This window comes from Chionomys nivalis, chromosome 1 (genome assembly GCF_950005125.1).
Source record: "Chionomys nivalis chromosome 1, mChiNiv1.1, whole genome shotgun sequence".
Classification (NCBI taxonomy): domain Eukaryota; kingdom Metazoa; phylum Chordata; class Mammalia; order Rodentia; family Cricetidae; genus Chionomys; species Chionomys nivalis.
The window spans coordinates 179,854,090-179,875,515 of record NC_080086.1 but is presented as its reverse complement, the minus strand read 5'-3'; the positions used below and the strand labels follow the sequence as shown (position 1 = coordinate 179,875,515).

Sequence of the window (21,426 nt, the reverse complement as noted above, 5' to 3'; positions counted from 1 at the left end):
GAAGAATGTGGGAATTAGGGGTCTCGGGTACATTGCTAAGCATAATATAGAGTTCTTGCTTAGCATGTGCAAGGTCATGGGTTGCAAACCCAGTACTGGGGAAGAAAACTGTATAATTTAAAATCAAGTTTGCAAATTTAATGATGTTCAATGTATAACCAATTCTGAATGTGGGCTTGTTAGAGTACTGCCCAAAAGCCGTCCTGCTAGGTCTGCTTTTATTAATTTTTTGATGAGGACCAAAAGTTCATATAACAAAATGTCTCTGAAGTTCTCCATAAAAGAGTTTATTTGCTTCAAAGTGGTTTTGAAATTGCCCTATACAAAATCCATTTTCTCCATTGCTAGTATTTTTAGTAAATGCAATCCTCTGTTTTATTCTCAGATTCTATATCAAATGCTCTATCATCCTTACTGTAAGCCATGGGCCAAGACTCTGGTTTGTATCTCCACTCACAACCCACACTCATCAAGCCCCCTGAGTATACACACCACCTGTCCTCTCACAGTGCTGGTGAGGCAAAGCTGCTCTCCTGGCTATAAACTCATATCCAGTACACTATCAACTTTTCTGACGACTGTCAAAATGTAGATATCTGACAAGCTAAACCCCTCTGTTCCCAACATGGCTTGCTGTGCACATATACAATGTGGATGGATCCTTAGCTTGCTCTCCTCATAGAAGACTCATCACCATCAGACATGGCTTGGTCCTTTGTCTCCTTCAAATATCTACTCAAATACCACCTTTGCGATGAGGCCCTATCGACAGTTGCCTTGTCCCCTCTTGGTGTTCATGTTCCTTTCTCCTTCAGTACTGTATCTCTTTTACTGATTATTTTCTGGTGACATGGGCTGCCTTCTTTGCTTATCTCTGCCTCCTCCGACTGAACGTGGCATCAAAAACACAAAGATAACGGCTATTTTGCATTTTCACTGAGGTGAATTGTGCAAGACACATTGTAGGCACTCAATACTGATTTCATTCAGTGGGCATTCCCATTTTAAGTAGCTATTAATATTTTCAGAGTGTTTAAATTTCAAAATATACTTCATATCTTATGAATAGTGATGAATGATGAAGCATTTCTAGTTATGTTATTTTGCCATAGAGCTGTGTAAGCTCAGTTAAATTACTGTAGCCCTCTGAGTCTCATGTGAAAAACAAGCCATTAGATTGCATGATCTCTGGGGCTCTTTTCAGGTCTTGAATTCTACATGGTGGGATATACCCACTTAACCTTATAAATTAGTAACTACTTGAGGAAGTAAAAATAAACTTTTATTCATCTATTTCAGAATATATAAAATAATGATATGTATACTCCAAACCTGTGTAGCCAAGGATAGTTCTTCATTGGGCACCCTGCCGTGGATCCCATCTCCTGCTAACATGAGTGACAGATCTACTGTGCAATGTTGCATTACTGCTCATGAATATTGGTCACAATTACCTGTTTCAGGACCTCATCCAGCAAGCTCATATTGGCTTCCTGGGCCTTTATTGTGTGGGAAAAGAAGGCATAAGTCTTCTTGGACATCAGTTTTTCCTCTGGAGGTCTTTTTACTCCCAAAATTAGACAAGCTTCTGTGATGTCCTCCTGAAGAATACCACCAGCTCTGGCATACTCCTGGGGATTGCAATTTGGACCAAATATTACTCTCCCAGATTCTAATGCACATGCTTTTGCTAATAAAAAATGCAAAGGTACAACCACCTTGAGAAGGATGGGGTTTGGTGAATTAGTACAATAACAGTGTAGCTTCTTCAATTAAGATGTATCTATCCTGCTTGGCTTTTATTGAAGATTCGGAAAATCCAGTATTCACTCACAGTTAAGAGCAGATTATACTTTGATTACAAATGAAGATAAGAGGAACATATGTTCAAGGTCATCATTGGCTGTCTAGTAAGTTCTAGGTTAGTGTGAGCTACAGGAGACCCTTGTCACAGTATTATGTACTGATAGCATGCTGAAACACTCCATGTCAAGTAGTGATTTGCAACCCTTTTATATTAAGAGACAGGATATATGCCCACCACTGGTTTGTTGTTGTTGTTGTCTTTGTTCAGTTAACAGCTATTACTTCTCTAATGTGAAGATCTGTGCTATAAATAGCACAGTGAAAGACAGGAAAGGTGTCTCCACGAAGGAGCTCTTGTAATATGCCAGGAGCACAGCATAAGGTCGTACTCAAGAACATTACAATCAGGAGAATCTGTGGAACATTCCAGGCTAGTGGATATTAGGATAAGAAATACAGAAAGTCAAGTTAATCAAAAAGGTTGGGTGGGTGGAGAGAGGAGGAGATGAGGTCTACAACAGCAGCAGTAAGACACCTGAAGACAGGTGCACACATACAGACATGAAAGTGATAGGGTGCGTTGATGATTCTGTGTGAAAGATGCCATCATGGCTAATATGAGATCTACCAGATAACAAGAACACTAGTTGACTGTTATTAATGCATTATTGTCTATTTTGATGGGCTCTTTGCATGAGTTGCCTCATTTAATTCTCATGTAATTCCCATGAAGTAGGACTATCCCAGTTTTATCATTGGGACACCTGAAGATTACACACTTAACCAAGATAATCTAGTTAACACATAGACGTTAAGAGACAGTCATTAAGATTTTGTAAGAAAAGGAGTGACATGACCTGAGGAAATTTTAAGACCATCTACAGTAGCAGTTAAACGAAATCAAGACACAGTAATGTGCTTCAGACAAAGTGTGGATGGATAGGAGAGAAGGATAAAAAAAACATTTTTTATCTGGTTTCTTTAAAAACAGCACATTTATAGTAAATTGATTACATATACCATGGTAAAATCATGCAATGTAATAGCACACAGCAATCAATAGAATAAGACATGGTACAATGCCAAAGATATGCTGTTGACTGAATAAAACAAGATGAGAGTGTTTACATATAGATATTATATAGTATCTTTATATATTCATATATATGTACAATATAGGCACAAAATAATATGTATGACATATGACCTTCTATAAGTGAAGAAGCATGAAATAAGAACACAAAAACACAGATGCTAATAGAAACAACAACAGAAACTGAAGGATGTTTTGAGGCAAGTGGGAATGGGCAGTAGATCAGGATGAGGGCTAGACTGCATCTCTAAAATTTATAAATATCACACATATTTGAAAAATCAAATTCAAAGAAATTTAAAAGCAAACATTACAGCTGAAAAAAATTATAAAATGTGTATCTATTATCACATTGATAACATAATCACACACAAAACATAAAAAAATTAAAACAATATTCAGAATAAGCTTTGTGGGTGTAAAGGCCATAAAAATACTTGGAAGTAACGTCGGGTTTCGTATAATGAGCTGTTAATTGATATAGTAGTACTATGGTCCAAAAACCACTTTTTAAACTTTAAAAATACCTTCCAAGATCAACGCTTAATGTAGAATGTTATTAGCTCAAGACTAAAACAGTGTGTGTGTGTGTGTGTGTGTGTGAGAGAGAGAGAGAGAGAGAGAGAGAGAGAGAGAGAGAGAGAGAGAGAGCAGTCATGTGTAGGCACATGCACTTAGGCTTCTAAACTCTGTCTCCTAAAAGGAACTAAGGGCAATAATACCTTAGTAAAAATGCCAGACACCAGATCCTAATTTCTATATACTAAAAAAAAAATCAAAGTTTCTTAATAAAATAGTAAATTCCAGGTGCAAGTAGAGGAAGTGCACGACAAGGGCAGGATAATATGCTATTCTAAGAAAGAGACAGTTCAAGGAAGGGAATTAGCTGTGCCAGAAACACTTGAACCTCCTTGAATGAACTCCCATAACCAAATTTGAGATACTTACAATACTCAAAAAGATTAAGTTGAATTAAAAGGTTCATAATCCCAAATAATAGTCAAAAAGCAAAAGCGAACAAAGAAGCAAGCAAACTAGCAAGAGTGCCAACGTCAGAAACAAACAGTTTTGCAAGCTTCTGTGCAAACTGTCATTCAGGGAGAGATTCCCAAAGAGTGCTGATACAGCCAGCTGAGGAGCCAAAGAACAAGAATTTCACAGATCCCAAAATACACAGTGCTTACTGATTACCCAGTAAGGACAAAGGAGGAGATACATTTCCACGCTGGAGAGATTGTCTGGGAACCATCTCAACCAAGTGATCACACATAGCTGATGATGGGCCATCTTGGTATCTTGGGTCTTTGATGCAGCACTATGGGGAGATGATATGTGACTGACATTTATGCCCCAGTTATCTAGCCTAAATCTAATCCTGAGGATGCAATCATACTAGTTCTTCTCAGAAGCAGAACATGCAACAGTTCAGCTTTTTGGACTCCTCAAAAAAGAAATCAATGGTATTAAAATAAAATCAGGAAAGGAGGAGATGCCCCAGATCATAACTAAAGATACAGAACAATAGTCTGTAGGAATCTTAGGTAAGCTTTAATTGAGCCAGCGAAGAGCTTGAACACAGACTATATGAAAAACAGGGCAGGCTGCCTAATGTCTGCCACCCCAGCACTTGGGAGGTGGAGAAAAAACAGGGTCAGAAGGCCAAGATCATTCTTGGCTACACAGAAAATTCAAAGACAATCTTGGCTACATGAGAACCTGTCTAAAACACAACAAAAGCATAGATTATGGGGTGCTGTTTCTTGTGTGAAAATAATACAGCAGTTATGTAAGAAAGCCCTGTCTAGGAAATGCACAGCAAAGCATTAAGTGCTAATATGTTAGAATGTCTGCAACCACTTTCAAATGATCCAGCAAAAGGAAATGTATATATATGTATATATATATATATACATATATATATATATTCCTAAAATTGGAACAAGACTATAACTTCTGTTATGATTATTTCAAAGAAAGTAAACAGAGATGAATGCAAAGGGCTATCAAAATGGCTGTTGAGGTACACCCTCACGAAGAATAAACTCTACCTGAAGGAGCCTTCCCTGGGTGCAAGAATGGCAACTTAGTCTTTGTCTTTCTAGTCCCAGAAGTGGTGCTGCACCTAAAGGAGAAGGGGTTGTGCCTAATGGAGAGAAAGACTGAGACTCCGAAACATCTAAAAGCAGACCCTTATACACCCAGCGGGAAACATGTGGAGTGGGATAAAATACTTTTAGCAAAATAATGGAATTAAAGTGAAATGAACATGTTTTGTTTTCCTTCAAATGTTTCTGAATCACCACTGCTGTGTTCACAGATATTTCTAGAGTTAAACGTACTCACCTTGTCATGAATGGCCCGTCGATTGGAAGGCTGTATCAAGACTTTGTATCCCAGTTCGGTGAGGCCCTTGATGTGCTTGGGAGCCAGAGGTGCCCTACGCTCCCAGGCATTCACATCCTCTCTCCGGAGTGCCATCACTGGCTTGTGGTGGAGCCCTCTGAAGAGGCAGGCTCTCAGCCTGGCCACTCTCGGCCTCTGCACTCGCAGCATCTTCAAGTCTGGTAGCTGTAAAGGCAAGTTTCAACAGTAGCACAGAAAAGGACGGAGGGCTCCCAGATGAGTTCTGGTCTCTTCAGAAATCTGTTGCAAAAGAGAGCCAACCCACTGGACAGACATGAATAGGATAAACCTCTGGCAGTAAGTGTGCCTTTAACCAACCAAACAAAAGTCTCCAGAAATTGGTTAATTTAACTTCTTAAAAGTTGTATTAAATATGTTTTTTTAGCACAAAAGCTTAAAAGTGCTAGTCTGTTACATGAAGGTAAGGAAACAACAGATATCAGTCTTTACAAACTGGTCCCCATTCTGATGGCTTAAAACTTAAGATTCCTATTACTATATACAAGAGTCTTAAAGGTTCTTCATGCGATTTCTCCATAAGTTTCTTGAATAGGAGTCACCAGTGTGCTCAGACCCCTAGTGGCCTCAAGTGAGTTGTTTTAAAGTCCACAATAAGAAGTGTCAGCAGAAATAAAATAAAATTTAAAAAATGTATAAACCTTGCTACCAGACAATCAGCTGAGTTTAGTATTGCATGCCTATAATCCCAGTCCTTAGGAGGCTGAAGCAAGAGGGTCGCCATGAGTTCAAAGTGATGTCTCACAAAAGAGAAAACAAAACAGAACACCTCACGATCATTTTTCTAGACCACTCGATCACATGGATTCCTTCACCACAGACTCTAGTTTCTCTCGCACAGATCTATAAGGCTTCCTCTCCATACTCAGCTCTCTGCCCATTGCATAGAAGCCTTGTTGGTCTCAGCCAGTTCTCTCACTACTAGTGATGCATACACAATTCCACTCATTTAGTTAGTCAGAACAAACATATTTACAAAATAAATATTCTGTGCCCTATACAAGTAAGCTTTATATAGATTTTTCATATAAATATCTATGTCTAAAAGTATTTTCTTTACCCTTTTAAAATGTTTGTATACACCTTACATATTAGTCAAATTATGTATACATATTAGTCAAATATGGCTAATAAGTTTTTAGATCATTCAGATGCTATTATTTTTCTATAGAAGGTTGGCAGCAAAGTATTGGAATTATATATTCTCGAAAAAATAATCCTACCCATGACTTTATAGTTCTAGAAATTTCCTACTCCTTACAGACAGCACATAGTAAAACTCTTATGTTTGGAAGTAACCCATTTTGTTTGCCTGAGAATTTAAGCTCTAAGGAGCACCTTTCTCATAGATGGGGATGGTGACCAAACACTCACAAGTACTTGCAGTCTATAAATGAGAGAGCGTTTCACGACAGAACCAGAGGAGAAAGCAAGAAGGAAGGCATCCAGGAAGAGACAGCTGCACACAGCTGAAATCACACAGCAGGATACCAGTCCAGGCTTTGGTGGGGACAAACTGTATGATGAGAACAAGAGACAGAAACTGGTTGGGTAGGAAGGGACCCCAAGAGAGTAGTTCTGAGAATGTTTTTGTTGGAGATCAGGAATTTCAGGCGAGACGCTACAGAATAAGAGGAGTTGAGACAAGTACCTGAATTATCTGTGGGTAACCCAACTGGACTGGCCAGCCCTTCCCCTTCTCATGCTTCACCCAAGTCTCTAACATAAGTCCTTTTAAAGTTCCCACAGTAGCAGCTAGGAGTGTGCTATTTCCTGGGCTCGTCCCTGCTATGGAGAAGTAAGCCCTCTCCATGACTCTTAAGCTCCCACCTATGAACTGTAATAAACCTTCTATCTCAAGCTCATTCAAAACACAAGATCCTGAAATTCAATGGCTCAGGGCAGCTTTCATGGCCAATACATTTTGTGGGATTTTTTTATCCACACACTAAGCTCAAAAAAACCCAAGAAACGATCAGCTGAACAACATTTCACATATCATACAGGTGAACAAACTGGTGTTTAACATTTCAGTACAGGATTGCTAACACTACATGTATTTGGGGGCTTATTTATATAATTTTGTTTCTCAAAAAATGCATTAAACTCCAATTCAAAGTCCATAACACTTACTATTCCCCAACCAAAGAATCACATGCAATATCTCATGCACGTGAACCTCTTTGTTCCTAAATACCAACTCCAAAGACAGCGTTTCCTTTGAACATGAACACAAACGCACACACGCATGCACACACACACAAGCATTCATGCACACACTGCGCTTCTTGAATTCACAGGTGACCACATTATGAGTTTCCCTTCGGGACCCTAAATGAAGGCATGTGCACACATTCCCATTAGTTAATGTCCCTTCTTCCAAGTTTGATTATTAACCAGAGTCACCTTCTTAATCTCAGTGACATCCTCTCCACTTCTGGGGTGGGCGTGGGTTTGCAGAAGCAGAGGACACAAATATCATGCAAAGTCATACAATCTAAGGGAACTGGAAGTCAAAATCATCAGAAACTGGGATTCTCTTAAGAAGCCACATTCACTTTTTGTAAGGAATTTCAAAATTATCAAATTTCTGTAATTTACATTTAAAATAAATGAAATAGTTACCATTGATTAAATATTATAAACCCCACACTGTGGTGCACGCTTCACAGATACTAGCTCATTTCCTTCTTGCAAAAAAAAAAAAAATATTAAGTAGATAGTCCCTTCCTCACAGATAAAGAATTAGGGCACTGTAGTTTTACTGGGTGGTTCTCATTTGAGCAGAGGCAGAATTCCTAGACTGAAGCTTAAAACGTGCAATTTTCTTTTTTTATTTATTACTTTATAAATAATGCCAATCAAAATTTCCACTTCCTCCCCTCCTCCCATTTTCCTCCCGCTCCTCCCCAACACCCTCCAACTGGACCCTCTGAATGTGGCTGGCAATTGGGGCAGACCGAGGGGCCAATGATAAAACCTGCAATTTTCTCTGCTTTGCCGAAGGCTGGGGATTTCACTAGACAATGAATTGTGACACACTGCTACTCTCACCAGCTCTGGCTTCAAAAAGAAATCTGGCATCCAACTTCAGTCAATTATCAAAGCTCCCCTCTTGACCCCTATTCCTCTGCCGACTGAAACGTCTTTCCTGAGTCCCTGCCAAGGTAAATTCTAGACCTCTCAGTGTTTGGAGAACAAAAGGAACTGAGATTATAGGAGCTATTACCGGTCACTTGTAACTGGGTGAACTTTGAAACCTGGTTTCAGCACAGAGCTTCACCATCACCTAAGGTCATCAAGAAATAGAAAATGGACAGAGGATGAAGCTCAAAGAAGGAGCATGTGCCTAGCATGAAAGCAGGTTCCATTCCCATCACCATAAAAATGGGCAACAGTGGGGACTTTAGAATTGCACTGAGAGGAGGAAGCATTTACCAGCAATGACTATGAGAGCCACTCTGGATTTCCTGGTCCATGATTTTTTGAATTTTGCAAAAATGTTAGTAAGTAAATGCCATGTTTATTTTTAGACAAGGTGGAATGATTCTGGCTTACCCATTTACTCTAGCAACATCAGCTGACATTACTGAGTGCACCCATAAGAGGCGACAGAATAATATGGAGGAGGTAAGAGCAGGAGGGGAAAGAGCTAGGGAAACACAAGGAAGAGTGAGAAGAGAGCAAGGGAGTAAAAGGGGAGAACTTTACCCTAAAATTCTAATAATTTTTTCTCCAAAACATTGAAGGTCAACATTTCAAATACAAAAATATAAGTTTAAAAGTATTCTTTTCTGCGTCTTTGTGAAAAAAAAAAAAAAGAATAGCTCTACGGTACATTCCTACTAACATAGGATTCACTGGGAACTTAAAGTGCCTCTAACAATCTCCAGAGTATCACCGTGAGTTGCCAGAGATACACTGATAGCAATAACACACTCCAGAACTATAGAACTTGCTATGTAACAGCAAAATTACAGTGATGAAGTTGCAACAAATGTATTTGTATTAAAGGGTTGCAGCATTAAAAAGGTTGAAAATCACTGCAGTAGGTCAACATACAATCACAAAATATAAAGACCTAAGCTTGCCTTCTCCTTACTTCTACCACTTCCACTGAGACATGAATAAGCTTAAAATTCATAATGGAAGAAATTAAAATCAAATGTTCTGTCTCTGGTCTCGAAACTTAGGCACGTCTTAGACACCACTTATTTTAAATCATTAGAACAATCTACTCCCCATATTTCAGTGACTGAACTACTAAATCACAAGGAGAGGTTTTTCAATACCAAGTTATTTGCAGCAAACGGATACATACCTGGATTAAATATTAAGAGACCATGAAAGGGTTAACATTGGCCTCAGATGAAGAAATAAGATAATATATGAGAAATGCAAGTTGTTTTTTTCTTTTTAGTTCATTCAAAGCCTGCAGATGCCTTTTAAAATATACTTGGTATTTTTTAAGGTTTATTTTATTGTGGTTTTTTTTTTGTGTGTGTGTGTCTGTCTGTGTGTGGTGTTAGTACAGCCACTGAATCCAGAAGAGGAAATCCAAGCCCTTAGAGTGCAATTCCAGGTATTTATGGGCTGCCTGATATAGGAGCTAGATACCAAACTCCAGTTCCCTGCAACTGAGCCATTCCCCCCAACACACACACATTAGTATTTTAAAACAAAATGCATACTGCTATATTTCCATATACCATATCTTCCTAGCATATGTAAGCTAACACAGTGGCTCCATACCTATCCTTCTTACCCATTTCCCAGACCATAGTGTTCCTGGGAACTTCAAGAGTTCCAGCATCAACAGAGCATCTGACAATGGCTTAGTTCTAACTAAGCCAAATCCCTCCCAACTCCAAGGCTTGTTGGAACCAAGCCTGGAACTGCAAAGGCACTGGCCCCAGATATTCACTTCCTCTTCCCCAGTCTATTGCTCAATGCTTCCGTGTTGAACCTAGTATAAACATGACAGCCAAATGGTTAAAAATAATAATAATAAAATAAAAATAAAATTTAAAACCACCTGGACTGTGTTGATTTAACCTTCCCTGTCAACTTGATAGATTTAGAATGCCCCAGAAGACATGGCATCTGCAGAGAGGTTTAAGGGAGGAAGGAAGACCCTCCCCGATGTCAGTGGTGCCATCCCACAGACTGGGATCCCGGGATGAATAAAGGGGCAGGGGGATACCTGAGCTCCAGTGTGCATCTCTTTCTACAGCTTGACTATGGACCACGTGTGGTCAGCAACCTCACACTCACACTCATGGCTTTCCTCCATGATGAACCTCATCCCTTCTTCTAATGTGAGTCAAGAATTTTTTTCCCGCTCAAATTGCTTCTATCAGGCATGTGTGTGTGTGTGTGTGTGTTGTGTGTGTGTGTGCGTGTGTGCACAGCAACAGTAATACAGATATTAAAATTACAGAGAGACTTCGTGGACAGGTGTCTTACTGTTAATTTATCTGGTCTGAAAAAATTCATATTGTCTCAATCCTCCAGTTGCTATCACTCAATGATAGAAAAATCTGATTCTCAAAGTCAGGTGTGGTGCATGACTCTAATCCCAGCACTTGGAGGCAGAGGTAGGTGGACTTTTGTGAGTTGGAGGCTAGCCTGGTCCTCAGTGAGTTCCAGGACAGCCAGGACTACATAGGGGTAGCCTGTCTCAAAAATAAAACAAAGCAAGCAAACAAACAAACAAAAACTTGACTCCCCTAGCTCACAGATTTAGACTCGGTGAAATATAAAACAGTGTTCTGAACTGCAGTGTAGTCCAAAATGGTTTTCTACTACATTCATGTTTCCTTGATAAATTCTCTAGTCCAGTAAAAAAAAGAATAAATTTATTGCAAATTAGATAGCTGTAATACTAATGAACTATATGTTTTGAAAAAAGCTAGAAGGGAATTTTCCAGAATTCTTAGTAAAGAAATTGCAATTGTTTGAGATGATGATACATTTTTCCTGATTCAAACAAAGTATATATATATATATATATATATATATATATATGATTTTGTGATTATATATAATTTTGTGAGCCAGGTAAAAATTTTAAATTATTTATCTTAAAATAAATAATAAGAAATTTTAAGTATACATTACAAAAACCTATGCAATAGAGGATGCATGGTAGATAAATAAGAACTAAATTGTCAACGCATCTTCCCCACCCCATTACAAACACGCAGGGTCGGGGGACACTAAAGTTTAAACGTAATTTTTTAAAAAGAAAAGGAAAAGTCCCTTTAGCAATATTATTTTGATCCATTAAGCTCAGTATAGAGTGGGCAATGTGAACTACACATGTATTGACATATTAGAATATAAATCATCCTGTACATATCCCGCTGAAGTGCACTAAACAGAGAAACAAAGCGTTAAGACAACAAAGAGGAAGGCTGGGCACCTACCTAAGCCTCTAGCAGAAGCCAGAGTTTCCAACAGAAGACGGATGCCGAGGAGTTCAGGCTCACCTCCTTGAAATGGTCCCGGCACCTAAACTTACTCTGTGAACATGATTCACACCTTACCTGTCTGTGAATCATGTACAAAATCCAACTAAGTCTCAAGGCTGTTGGGAACCTTCACTAGCGACCAGAACCAGTCTCGTATGCTCTAAACAATAAATGTAAAGAAAGGAAAATGGCTCAAGCCTCCTGATTCCTCCAATGTGAGCATAGTCACACCCCTAGTCGAAGACACTGCTTGTCCTTACTCTTTGTCACACTATAGTAAATTATGCCTTCCAAGAAAAGAAAAAGAGAACCCAAACTGAAAGAGCCTGTCCTGAACGCCACTCTTCAGACACAGGTGAACACACATAAGATCCGTTACCATTCTAGCTCTGCTTCGACCAGGTTGAGACACGTTCTCACATTTTAGCATCTCTGGCATAGGGATGCGCCTTAATTTGATGATACTTTAGATTCAATGAAAACAGAGACCGTGGTAAGAAATATGATTTTCTAGAAGATTGGGGAAATACCTCCAATAAGCAAGCTCAACTTTTGTCTTCCTAAGACACTTTGCAGAATGACAATCAGATTATGTAGCCAACAAGTTTATGTAGGCCAAGGTCCGCTCACCTTCATGGAGCAGAGGAGTGGGGTGGCAAAATACACATGCGCACGTGCACACACACACACACACACACGCACACACACCATGCCATGCCATGCCATACCATGCCATTTGTGTTTTGTACAAAGAACTGGAAAGACTCTGTGTCCATCATAGACCACTCAATGTGGTGTACCGAGCCTCATAACGCCGGTCACAGCTACACATTTCTCATATTCTCACAATTCATGACCCATAATATCCAAGAAACGTCGATCTCTACTGATTTTACTGATTTAGGAACTAATTCATTTATTCAGTTTCTTTCTCTCCCTTTCTCCCCCCTTTCTTCATTCAATCAAGGAGTGTTAACAAAGTGTGTGTGTGTTCACAGAGTCATCTTCTTGCGCATAGGCCTGGCCTGCACAGTCCCACAGGATATCGAGAGTTTGGAGACCAGAAACCCAACTTGCCCAACTTTCTCTCTCGTGCCTATCTCAATTAGAGTACAGACTGACCCCGCCATGCCTCTATCTCAGACACAGTGACCAGCCCTAAAACTGCAGCTAGGCTTGGGAAATTCGGTGTCACAGTTCACAGTTCCGCGCGGAGTCAAGTGGGGACCGGGGCTCAGGAAGAATCTTGCTTCTCTCCATCTGCCACCACCGACAAAGACGCTTTCAGTCCAAGAATAAATAAGTTATCCACTCTGCAACTTTAATTTCAATATCAACCCATATTCCCCAGCAGCAGCACCACAATCGCCAGCGCCCATCCCCGAAAAAATGCATCGCCCTCCTCCCCCTTTCCTATTCAGACGCCGAGGAGCTGAGCCCACCTCCCTCCCTCCCTTCAGGAAAGCTGGGTGGTGAGGACTAAAGTTTGTCCCCCTCCCTAGCTCTGTCGCCCCGGGACCGGAGGCGGACCTCCCGGCCAACAGCTGGAGTCCCGGGGTTGAGCCGGGAGCTGCAAGTGCATCCTGCAGGCAGAGATTAAGCCTGCATCAGCGCCGCCCTCCCGGCCCACTTCTCACCTTGTGGCTTCTGAATAGTCCGCCGCCAAGAGCTCCAGAATTTAGACCCTGAAGTCTCAGATTTCCGTAGGGGGAAAAAATTGCTTGGGGGGCGGGGGGAGGGGGGCGAGAAGGAGAAGGAGGTGTTTGCTCAACTTTTAAGTACGTCACAAGTCCTCCCTCTTGCAGCCAATCAGCAGCAGTCTCGAAGGAACAACCTTCTCTTCCGCCAATCGGAGGCGCTGCCAGGTACTAGGTCATGCCCTGCCCCTGTTCTACTCTAAGGTTCATCTGCCAGAAAGATCTCTGACCCTAGAGCTTAGCTCAGGACCTCCCTAGATGGTTATTGACCAGGTTTGTAACTGCCTGTGGCAGAAAGCAGGCGAAGACAGAAAAAGAACGAAAGAAACGTCTGGGCATATCTTCTGGAGAAGTCGCAAGCGCAGGTGTCATGTTTTATGAAACGCACCTTTTCACAACCTGTAACAAGAGGAGGAAGCCCAGTCGGATGAGAATTCTAGCGTGTTTTTAGAATCCTGATAGCTGAGAACGGAGGTACACCATATCGAAGGAACAGAAGTTTGTGGATGACGAATGCATTACAGAGTTCAGGGTTGTGAAAAACGTGTTTCGTAAAGACTAGCCTCAGCAACCATGGAGTCTCGGGGTAACAGCCAGAAGGGCATCATCCCTCCTGTTTTCACAAATTTCTCCTCCATTTAGACTTGTGAGGCTAATTTCTGGAAATAAGCCTAAAGTACTGGATAGTTTGTATCAACTTCTCCATATGATCTGGCTGCAGGCAAGCCCTTAGGACATTTTCTTAATTTGTGATTCACTGGGAAAGCCCATTGTGGTCGGTGCCATCCCTTGCCTTGTGATCCTGGGTTCTGTAAAATGTAGTCTGAGCAAGCCATGGAAAGCAAGCCAGTAAGGACTGTTTCTCCATGGTTTCTGCATCAGCTCCTGCCTCTAGGTTCCTGCCCTCACTGCTTTTGATGACAAACTGTTGTATGGAAATAGGAGCGAAATAAGCCCTTTCCTCCTCACATTGTTTTTTGCCATGGTGTTTCATCACAACAATAGAAGCCCTAAGACAAGCTGGTACCAAGATAGTGGGACATTGCTGTGAGAGACCTGCCCATGTGTTTTCGAGAGGATTGTGGAGGGCTTTGTAACTTTGGAATAGAAAAATCATTGAGTGTTGAGATCTCAGTGGGCTTCTCTATAGGAGTTTGGAAGATATGAATGTTGAGGGCAATTCAGACAATGGAGGCCTGGCTTGTGAAGTTTCAGAGAGAAGTTTAAAGTCTCTAGTTTGGGTCATTTGTTATTTTGAATTACGATCCTGTGGTCCTTACTGTTGAGCTGGGGTTGAAGTGTCAGCCATGATTAACGAGATCCCACAATTGGTAAAGTGAAACCTTACTTTGCTGGGATAATTAATGTTGTCAGTTGGAACTGAGAAATTAGCAGTGATGAAGAAGGGACCAGCATCACTGTGTGTTTCCTGGGATTCAGCACACAGAAGTTGTGTTCCAAACGTGGCCAAGGTTGTCTCTTGTGCTGGCAATGTGGGCATCACCCAGGTGGTGCTGGTTTTGAAGGTGTAAAGGGATTGTGGAAAGAAGCTGAGGCTTGGTACTGTGTGACAGGGCTGGAGCTCCTGAGGAGAGCGCAGGAGAGGTTACCTGCGAAAGGGAAGCCCAGTCACAGCAAAAGACGCTAGCGTTTTGGGGATGCTACCACCATGGGGTGACCCCCCAAGAAAAGCAGCAGCAGTAGGATGGTGGCAGGCACAACCTAGAAAACAAACTGTGTGCTGCCGAGGGCAAAGCCGGAGAAGCGACCCAAGCCCTTGGAGAAGTCCGGAATCTGATGAGTGAATCCCAGGTAACTGGACATTGAATTATTTACAGCATTGGGAATTCGGGTTCACTTTGATCAGATTCTGACTGTGCCCTAATTTTTCCCTCTTGAAGAAAGTATTTAAACCGATTTTGATTTTTATGGGAGCTCATAGATGAAATATTTAGAAATTTTAAAAAATATTTTAGACTTTTAGAGAGACTGGCTATTCTGAAGAGATTGAACTTTCGACGCGTTTGAATTTGTAAAGACTGGATTTTTAGGTTATTTATATTTTCAATGTGAGATCGTTGGGATGAATGAGAAAGGATGGATTATGGCTTAATGGTGGTGTGTGTGTGTCAAGTTGACAAGGAGTCAATTGTGCTGCATAATTTATGTCAACTTGACACAAGGTAGAATCGTAAGAGAGGAGAGAGCCCCAATCAAAAAACTGCCTCCTTAAGACTGGGCTTTAGACAAGTTTGTAGGGCACTTTCTCAATTAGTGCCTCATGGGGTAGAGCCTAGTGCTTGTGGGGACGCCCCTGGGCTGGTAGTCCTGGATTCTATAAGAAAACAGGCAGAGCAAGCAAGTAAGCAGCACTCTTCCATGGCCAGGTTGCCAGGTTCTTGCTCTGCTTGGCCAACCAGGGAACAGTAAAGCAAAGTTCATGGTGAGAATCTGAGACTGCAAATGCTTCCTGACTGATCCAAGCTTCAGTGATGTGGAGAGGCTGCACTATTGAGGGTCCGGATCCACGTTATCTAAGGTCATATTTAACTCCCATAGCAATCATTTATTGTCCACTTCTGAATGTGGCATAACAATCTTGTGACCGTTTGGTTAATCCTTTGGAATATACAAATAGACCCTAGCTTCCACTGATCCAAAAATTCAGAGTGACATCTGAGAGCATCTGAGGCCTTGATCTGAGGTTCTCCCATTTTGCTGGAACTCACCTACCTAATGTATAAACCCATGTATTTGAAAACTGTGCTGACTTATGAACCTCTTTGTAACTGTAAAAACTTTATGAAATTGATACCATATTGGAATATGGAATTTGAGGTTAACTTTAGCCTCCCTGGGCCATTGTCACAAATATTTGAGCCCTGAAAAAACAACTCAACCCCTTTGAGCCGTGTTCTGCATTAACGGCTTGTCTTCTCTACTTTTCCCAGTGAGTGAGATGCTAATAGTAAGTGTGAGCTGTGGCAATAGCAGGCTATGTTTAGCGTTTGTGAGACATCATAGGTTATTTTAGAAATAAAGGAAGGCCTATTGTCACCTTGGAGATACCTTGGGAGCCCACATGAGGAATGACTTCATGTATTAGAGTCTTGAGTGACTTCTTCAGCCTTTTCAGTCTTGGCATCCTAGGATTCTATTCAATCCATGAAGATTTCAGCACACAAAGCATTTTTGCCTCAGTAAGGAGGCACACGGATAAAAGCTAACTTCCTAGCTTCTCCTACACACGCCCCTCCCCTGGGTATGGGGTAGTGACTTGACTCTATCTCCTGGGTTACCACAGAGACAGAGGACACAAGCCCTGATTGTCCTAGTCTTTTTCCCTCAAAGCACAAGTGGGTAGAGTAGCTTGTTTTCTCTTTCCAAGTTGCACAAGTGATAAAGTCTCTTAATAATTGTCAACTTTTGTGTTTGAGATAGAATCTTATCAATCATTTCTAGTCAGTCTATCTCTTTGTTGGGAGGCCCATTCCTTCCTTGCTCTTGTGTAAGATTGACTTAAGTTTAACTTTGGTGCAAGAATTAGCAGAGCCATCTCTGTTGCCTGAAATCCTGCTGTTTGGCCCATGCACTGTTGGCTCACTTCTCTGTGTGAGAGTGGAATTGCAATTCTGGCATCCTTTGCAGTGCATAACTGCTACCTGTCTGCATTACCAGACAACTTGGGAAAAGATACAGTTTCGGGGTCATATTTAATCAGAGAATTTGCTCCCATTAAAAGTCCTCCAGTTGTGTGAGCATAGAAAACTATTCAAGCATGTGTACAGTCAGGCACCGACTTATCTTTTCCCATTCATAAAGCTCAGCTTTCTGAGATGAGCTATTAGAAGAGGTTTAGCCTCTATTGTCTTGTGAAGGCTGAGAAGCACATATCATGCCTTTCAGATCCTTTGTCCATATAACAGTTCCCATCTGTAAACTATACACGAGGATTCGCTAAGGACTTATCCTCAAGGCAAGCTTGCTAGAACAAACTTTCTCTATGACCCAAACAGAAATGAGTTAATGTGTTTGCCTCAGAAACAAGAACGCAGTTGCTGGGTTTAGTGTGTGGCAACTTAAGTACAATTTTGGTGATTCCAGGAAGAGGACTCAGAATTTAGATAGGTGTCCCCTAGTTAACCATTGGTGCCCTTTGATTGCAAGGACACTTTGAACTTAGTGGGGGGTTAGGACCTCGAACCAGTGTCCCAGAGTGAGTTTAGTTGCCTCATCCACTAGCATTGCTATAGTTGTGACAGCTCGTAAACAGCCTGGTCAACCACATAGTACAGAGTCCAGCAGTTTGGAAAAATAGGCTATAAGTCTGGGGATGCCCCCACAGTTTTGAATGAGGATCCTCAATGACATGCCTTTTCTTCCTGCTATTTGGAGAAAAGGTTTTTCTAAAACAGAAACTACCAAACTGGCACTTGGAAAACAAAGGCATCTCTCTGAGTTAAGGCCAGCCTGGTAGTGATACCCAGTCTCAAAAAAAATTATATTATTATATTGGATTTGAGTGAATACCAAGTCCACTGAAAATGTCCTTATAAAGGCATTGCAAGAAAGGAATCTGGAGAGGTAATGAAGGATTCTGCCATGGTGTCTTTGGAAGGAATGTAGGCCTGTCTATACTTTGACTTCAGATTTCTGGTGTTTGGAACCTTGAGACACATGTGTTTATTGTTTCAAGTCACCTAGTGGTGTGGATTTCCCTCTGTATGTTGTGAATATGATTGGTTCATAAAGAAAGCTGGCTTGAGCCTATAGTAGGGTAAAACAGACGTAGGTGGGGGAAACTAACCTGAATGCTGGGAGAAAGAAGGTGGCATCAGGAGATGCCATGTAGCCCCGCAGGAGACAGGTGCTGAAACTTTACCCAGTAAGCCACAGCCTTGTGGCAATACACAGATTAATGGAAATGTGTTAAACTAATATGTAAGAGCTAGCCAAAAAGAAGCTAGAGCTAATAGGCCAATCAATGATTTAAATAATATAGTTTCTGTGTGATTATTTTGGGTCTGAGCTTCCAGGCAGCCAGGAAACGAACAAGTGGTCTCCCTACAACCACCTAATTATTACAACATCGTTGATAAACTAATATCACCTTTCAGCACCCAGGAACCAGGAGCTGTAATTTATGTTTTATTATCTGAAGATCAAATAAAAAACCTTCAATAAATGAAGGAGAGGAACACATACATAGCTAGACAGACAGGAATTCAAAGTCAAGATCACTGTGCTGGATTGATCTTCGAAAGACTGCTTGCTTTCAACAACCAGAGAAACCAAAACTGAAATACAGCTTTGCTGTGAGCTCCAAAAATCAATTGGAAATTAAGGTAAACATCAGCTGTCAGAGTCTACTTTTCAGGACCTTTATACTGACCCGTGACTTCTCATAACTATGTCTATGGTTTTGGAGAAACAGCCTCTAATGTCTGAATATCTGCTTAGCAAGAAGAGCTCACTGACAAAAACTTATGAGAGAAAGTGGTGGGAACATGTTTAAGTTTCCCTGATCCCTAAAGAGCCTGTAATTCCTGGCTGTCATTATGTAGAATGATAAAAACTATAGAGAGCTGAAGTACTCTGCCATGTAAAAGACATCATTTTTTTCTATTATGCAGGACACACAGAGCATAGTGACTAATAAGAGGTAAGGAAAAGTCAGAAAAATGCCACGGTCAAATGACTCCAATGCATATCAACCGTATGCAGTAAGGAATAAATAATTTGAGAAGCATTTTTTGCATGAACTATGGAAGGCACTAAGGAATTTCCCTGTTCTCTGAGAGACCACACTTGGATTCCCAAAGAGTGACCTAAAGGATCTATTAACATAATGAACTGCAATTTCTTTTTTATTGCTTTTTATTGGGCTAAATATATTTTTTCTTCACTCTCTTCCATTCCTCTCACCTCCTCTTCTACCCTCTCTCATGGTCCCCATGTTCCCAATTTACTCAGGAGATCTTGTCTTTTTCTACTTCCCATGTACACTAGATCCATGTATGTCTCTCTTAGTGTCCTCATTGTTGTCTAGGTTCTCTGGGATTGTGAATTGTCAGCTGGTTTTCTTTGCTTTATTTCTAAAAGCCACTTATGCATGAGTATATATTATATTTGTGTTTCTGTGTCTATATTACCTCACTCACTCAATATGCTGTTTTCTAGATCCATCCATTTGCCCGCAATTTTCAAGATACCATTATTTCTTTTTGCTGAGTAATACTCCATTATGCAAATGTACCACATCTTCCTTATCCATTCTTTTGTTGAGGGGCATTTAGGTTGTTTCCAGGTTCTGGATATGACAAACAGTGCTGCTATGAACATAGCTGAGCACATGTCCTTGTGGTACAATTGAGCATCCTTTGGGTATATACCCAAAAGTGGTATTGCTGAGTCTTGAGGTAGGTTGTTGCCTAATTTTCTGAGAAATCACCATACTAATATCCAAAGGGGCTGTACCAATTTGTACTCCCACCAGCAATGGAGGAGTGTTCCCTTTACCCCACATCCTCTCCAGCATAAGTTGTCATCAATGTTTTTGGTCTTGGCCATTCTTACAAGTTAAAGATGGAATCTCAGAGATGTTTTGATTTGCATTTCTCTGATGGCTAAGGATGTGGAGCATTTACTTAAGTATTTTCAGCCATTTTAGATTTAGCTCTTGAGATTCTTTGTTTAGGTCTGTATCCCATTATTTTATTGGATTATTTGTTCTAGCTAGAGCAATAAAACAACAAAAGCGGATACAAATCAGAAAAGAAGTCAAACTCTCAATATTTGCTGATGATATGATAGTTTATATAAGCAACCCCAAAAATTATATCAAGGAACTTCTACAACTCATAAACACCTCCAGTACTGTAGCAAAATATAGGATTAACAACAAAAAAACTTAGTAGTCTTCCTATATACAGATGATAAATGGGCTAGGAAAGAAATCAGAGAAACATCACCCTTCATAATAGCCACAATTAGCATAAAATATCTCAAATAACTAATCAAACAAGTGGAAGACCTATATGAAATGAACTTTATATCTTTGAAGAAAAATTGAAGAAGACACCAGAAAATGGAAAGATCTCCATTTTATCCTCTTTAGTAGGTAAAATTAACATAGTAAAAATGGCAATCTTACCAAAAACAATCTACACATTCAATTCAGTGCCCAGGAAATCCCAGCAAAATTCTTCACAGACCTCGAAAGAGCAATACTCAAGTTTTATAGAAAGAAAAAACCCAGGATAGCCAAAACAATCCTGTACAATAAAGGAACTTCTGGAAGCATCACAATTCCTGACATCAAACTCTACTACAGAGCTATAATACTGAAAACAACCTGGTATTGGCATAAAAACAGACGGGAGGACCAATGGAACCAAATCGAAGACCCAGATATCTATCCACACATCTAGGGATGCCTGATTTTTGACAAAAAGCAAAAAATAAAAAATGGAAAAAAGAAAGCGTATTCAACAAATGGTGCTGGCATAACTGGATATCAACACGTAGAAGAATGAAAATAGACTCATATCTATCACCATGCACAAAACTCAATTCCAAATGGATCAAAGGCTTCAACATAAAGTCAGACACTCTGAACCTCATAGAAGAGAAAGTGGGAAATACACTTGAACACATTGATACAAGAGACCACTTTCTAAATATAATCCCAGCAGCACAGACACTGAGAGAAACAATTAATAAATGGGACCTCCTGAAACTAAGAAGCTTCTGTAAAGAACTACAATTTCATTGCTTATTTTCTGCCTGAAACAATGATATGGTAAGGAAATAATAGTGAGGTGCATGTTATCTTTCAAAAGATAGAAAATGACCCTTCCCAGGAAATGGAATCCTTGGCCAGGTCAGTAGAGTATCCATATGCTCACATAGAAATACAGGCAGATATCCAGATCTG

At 40.5% G+C, this 21,426-nt stretch overlaps 1 protein-coding gene across 2 annotated transcripts in view; it reads right to left on the bottom strand.

Annotated features, from left to right (window-relative positions):
• Aass (aminoadipate-semialdehyde synthase) overlaps positions 1-13,514 on the bottom strand; it is a 61,997-nt gene extending 48,483 nt beyond the window's left edge. For both annotated transcript variants that reach the window (XM_057788229.1, XM_057788230.1), the window contains exons 1-3: positions 13,431-13,514; positions 5,243-5,467; positions 1,455-1,631 (exon numbers count right to left, since the gene is read on the bottom strand). In XM_057788229.1, coding sequence (XP_057644212.1) covers positions 1,455-1,631; positions 5,243-5,452 — 387 coding nt within the window. In that variant the 5' untranslated portion in view covers positions 5,453-5,467; positions 13,431-13,514. The remainder of the gene's footprint in view (positions 1-1,454; positions 1,632-5,242; positions 5,468-13,430) is intronic.
• Between the last annotated feature and the right edge of the window lie 7,912 nt (positions 13,515-21,426).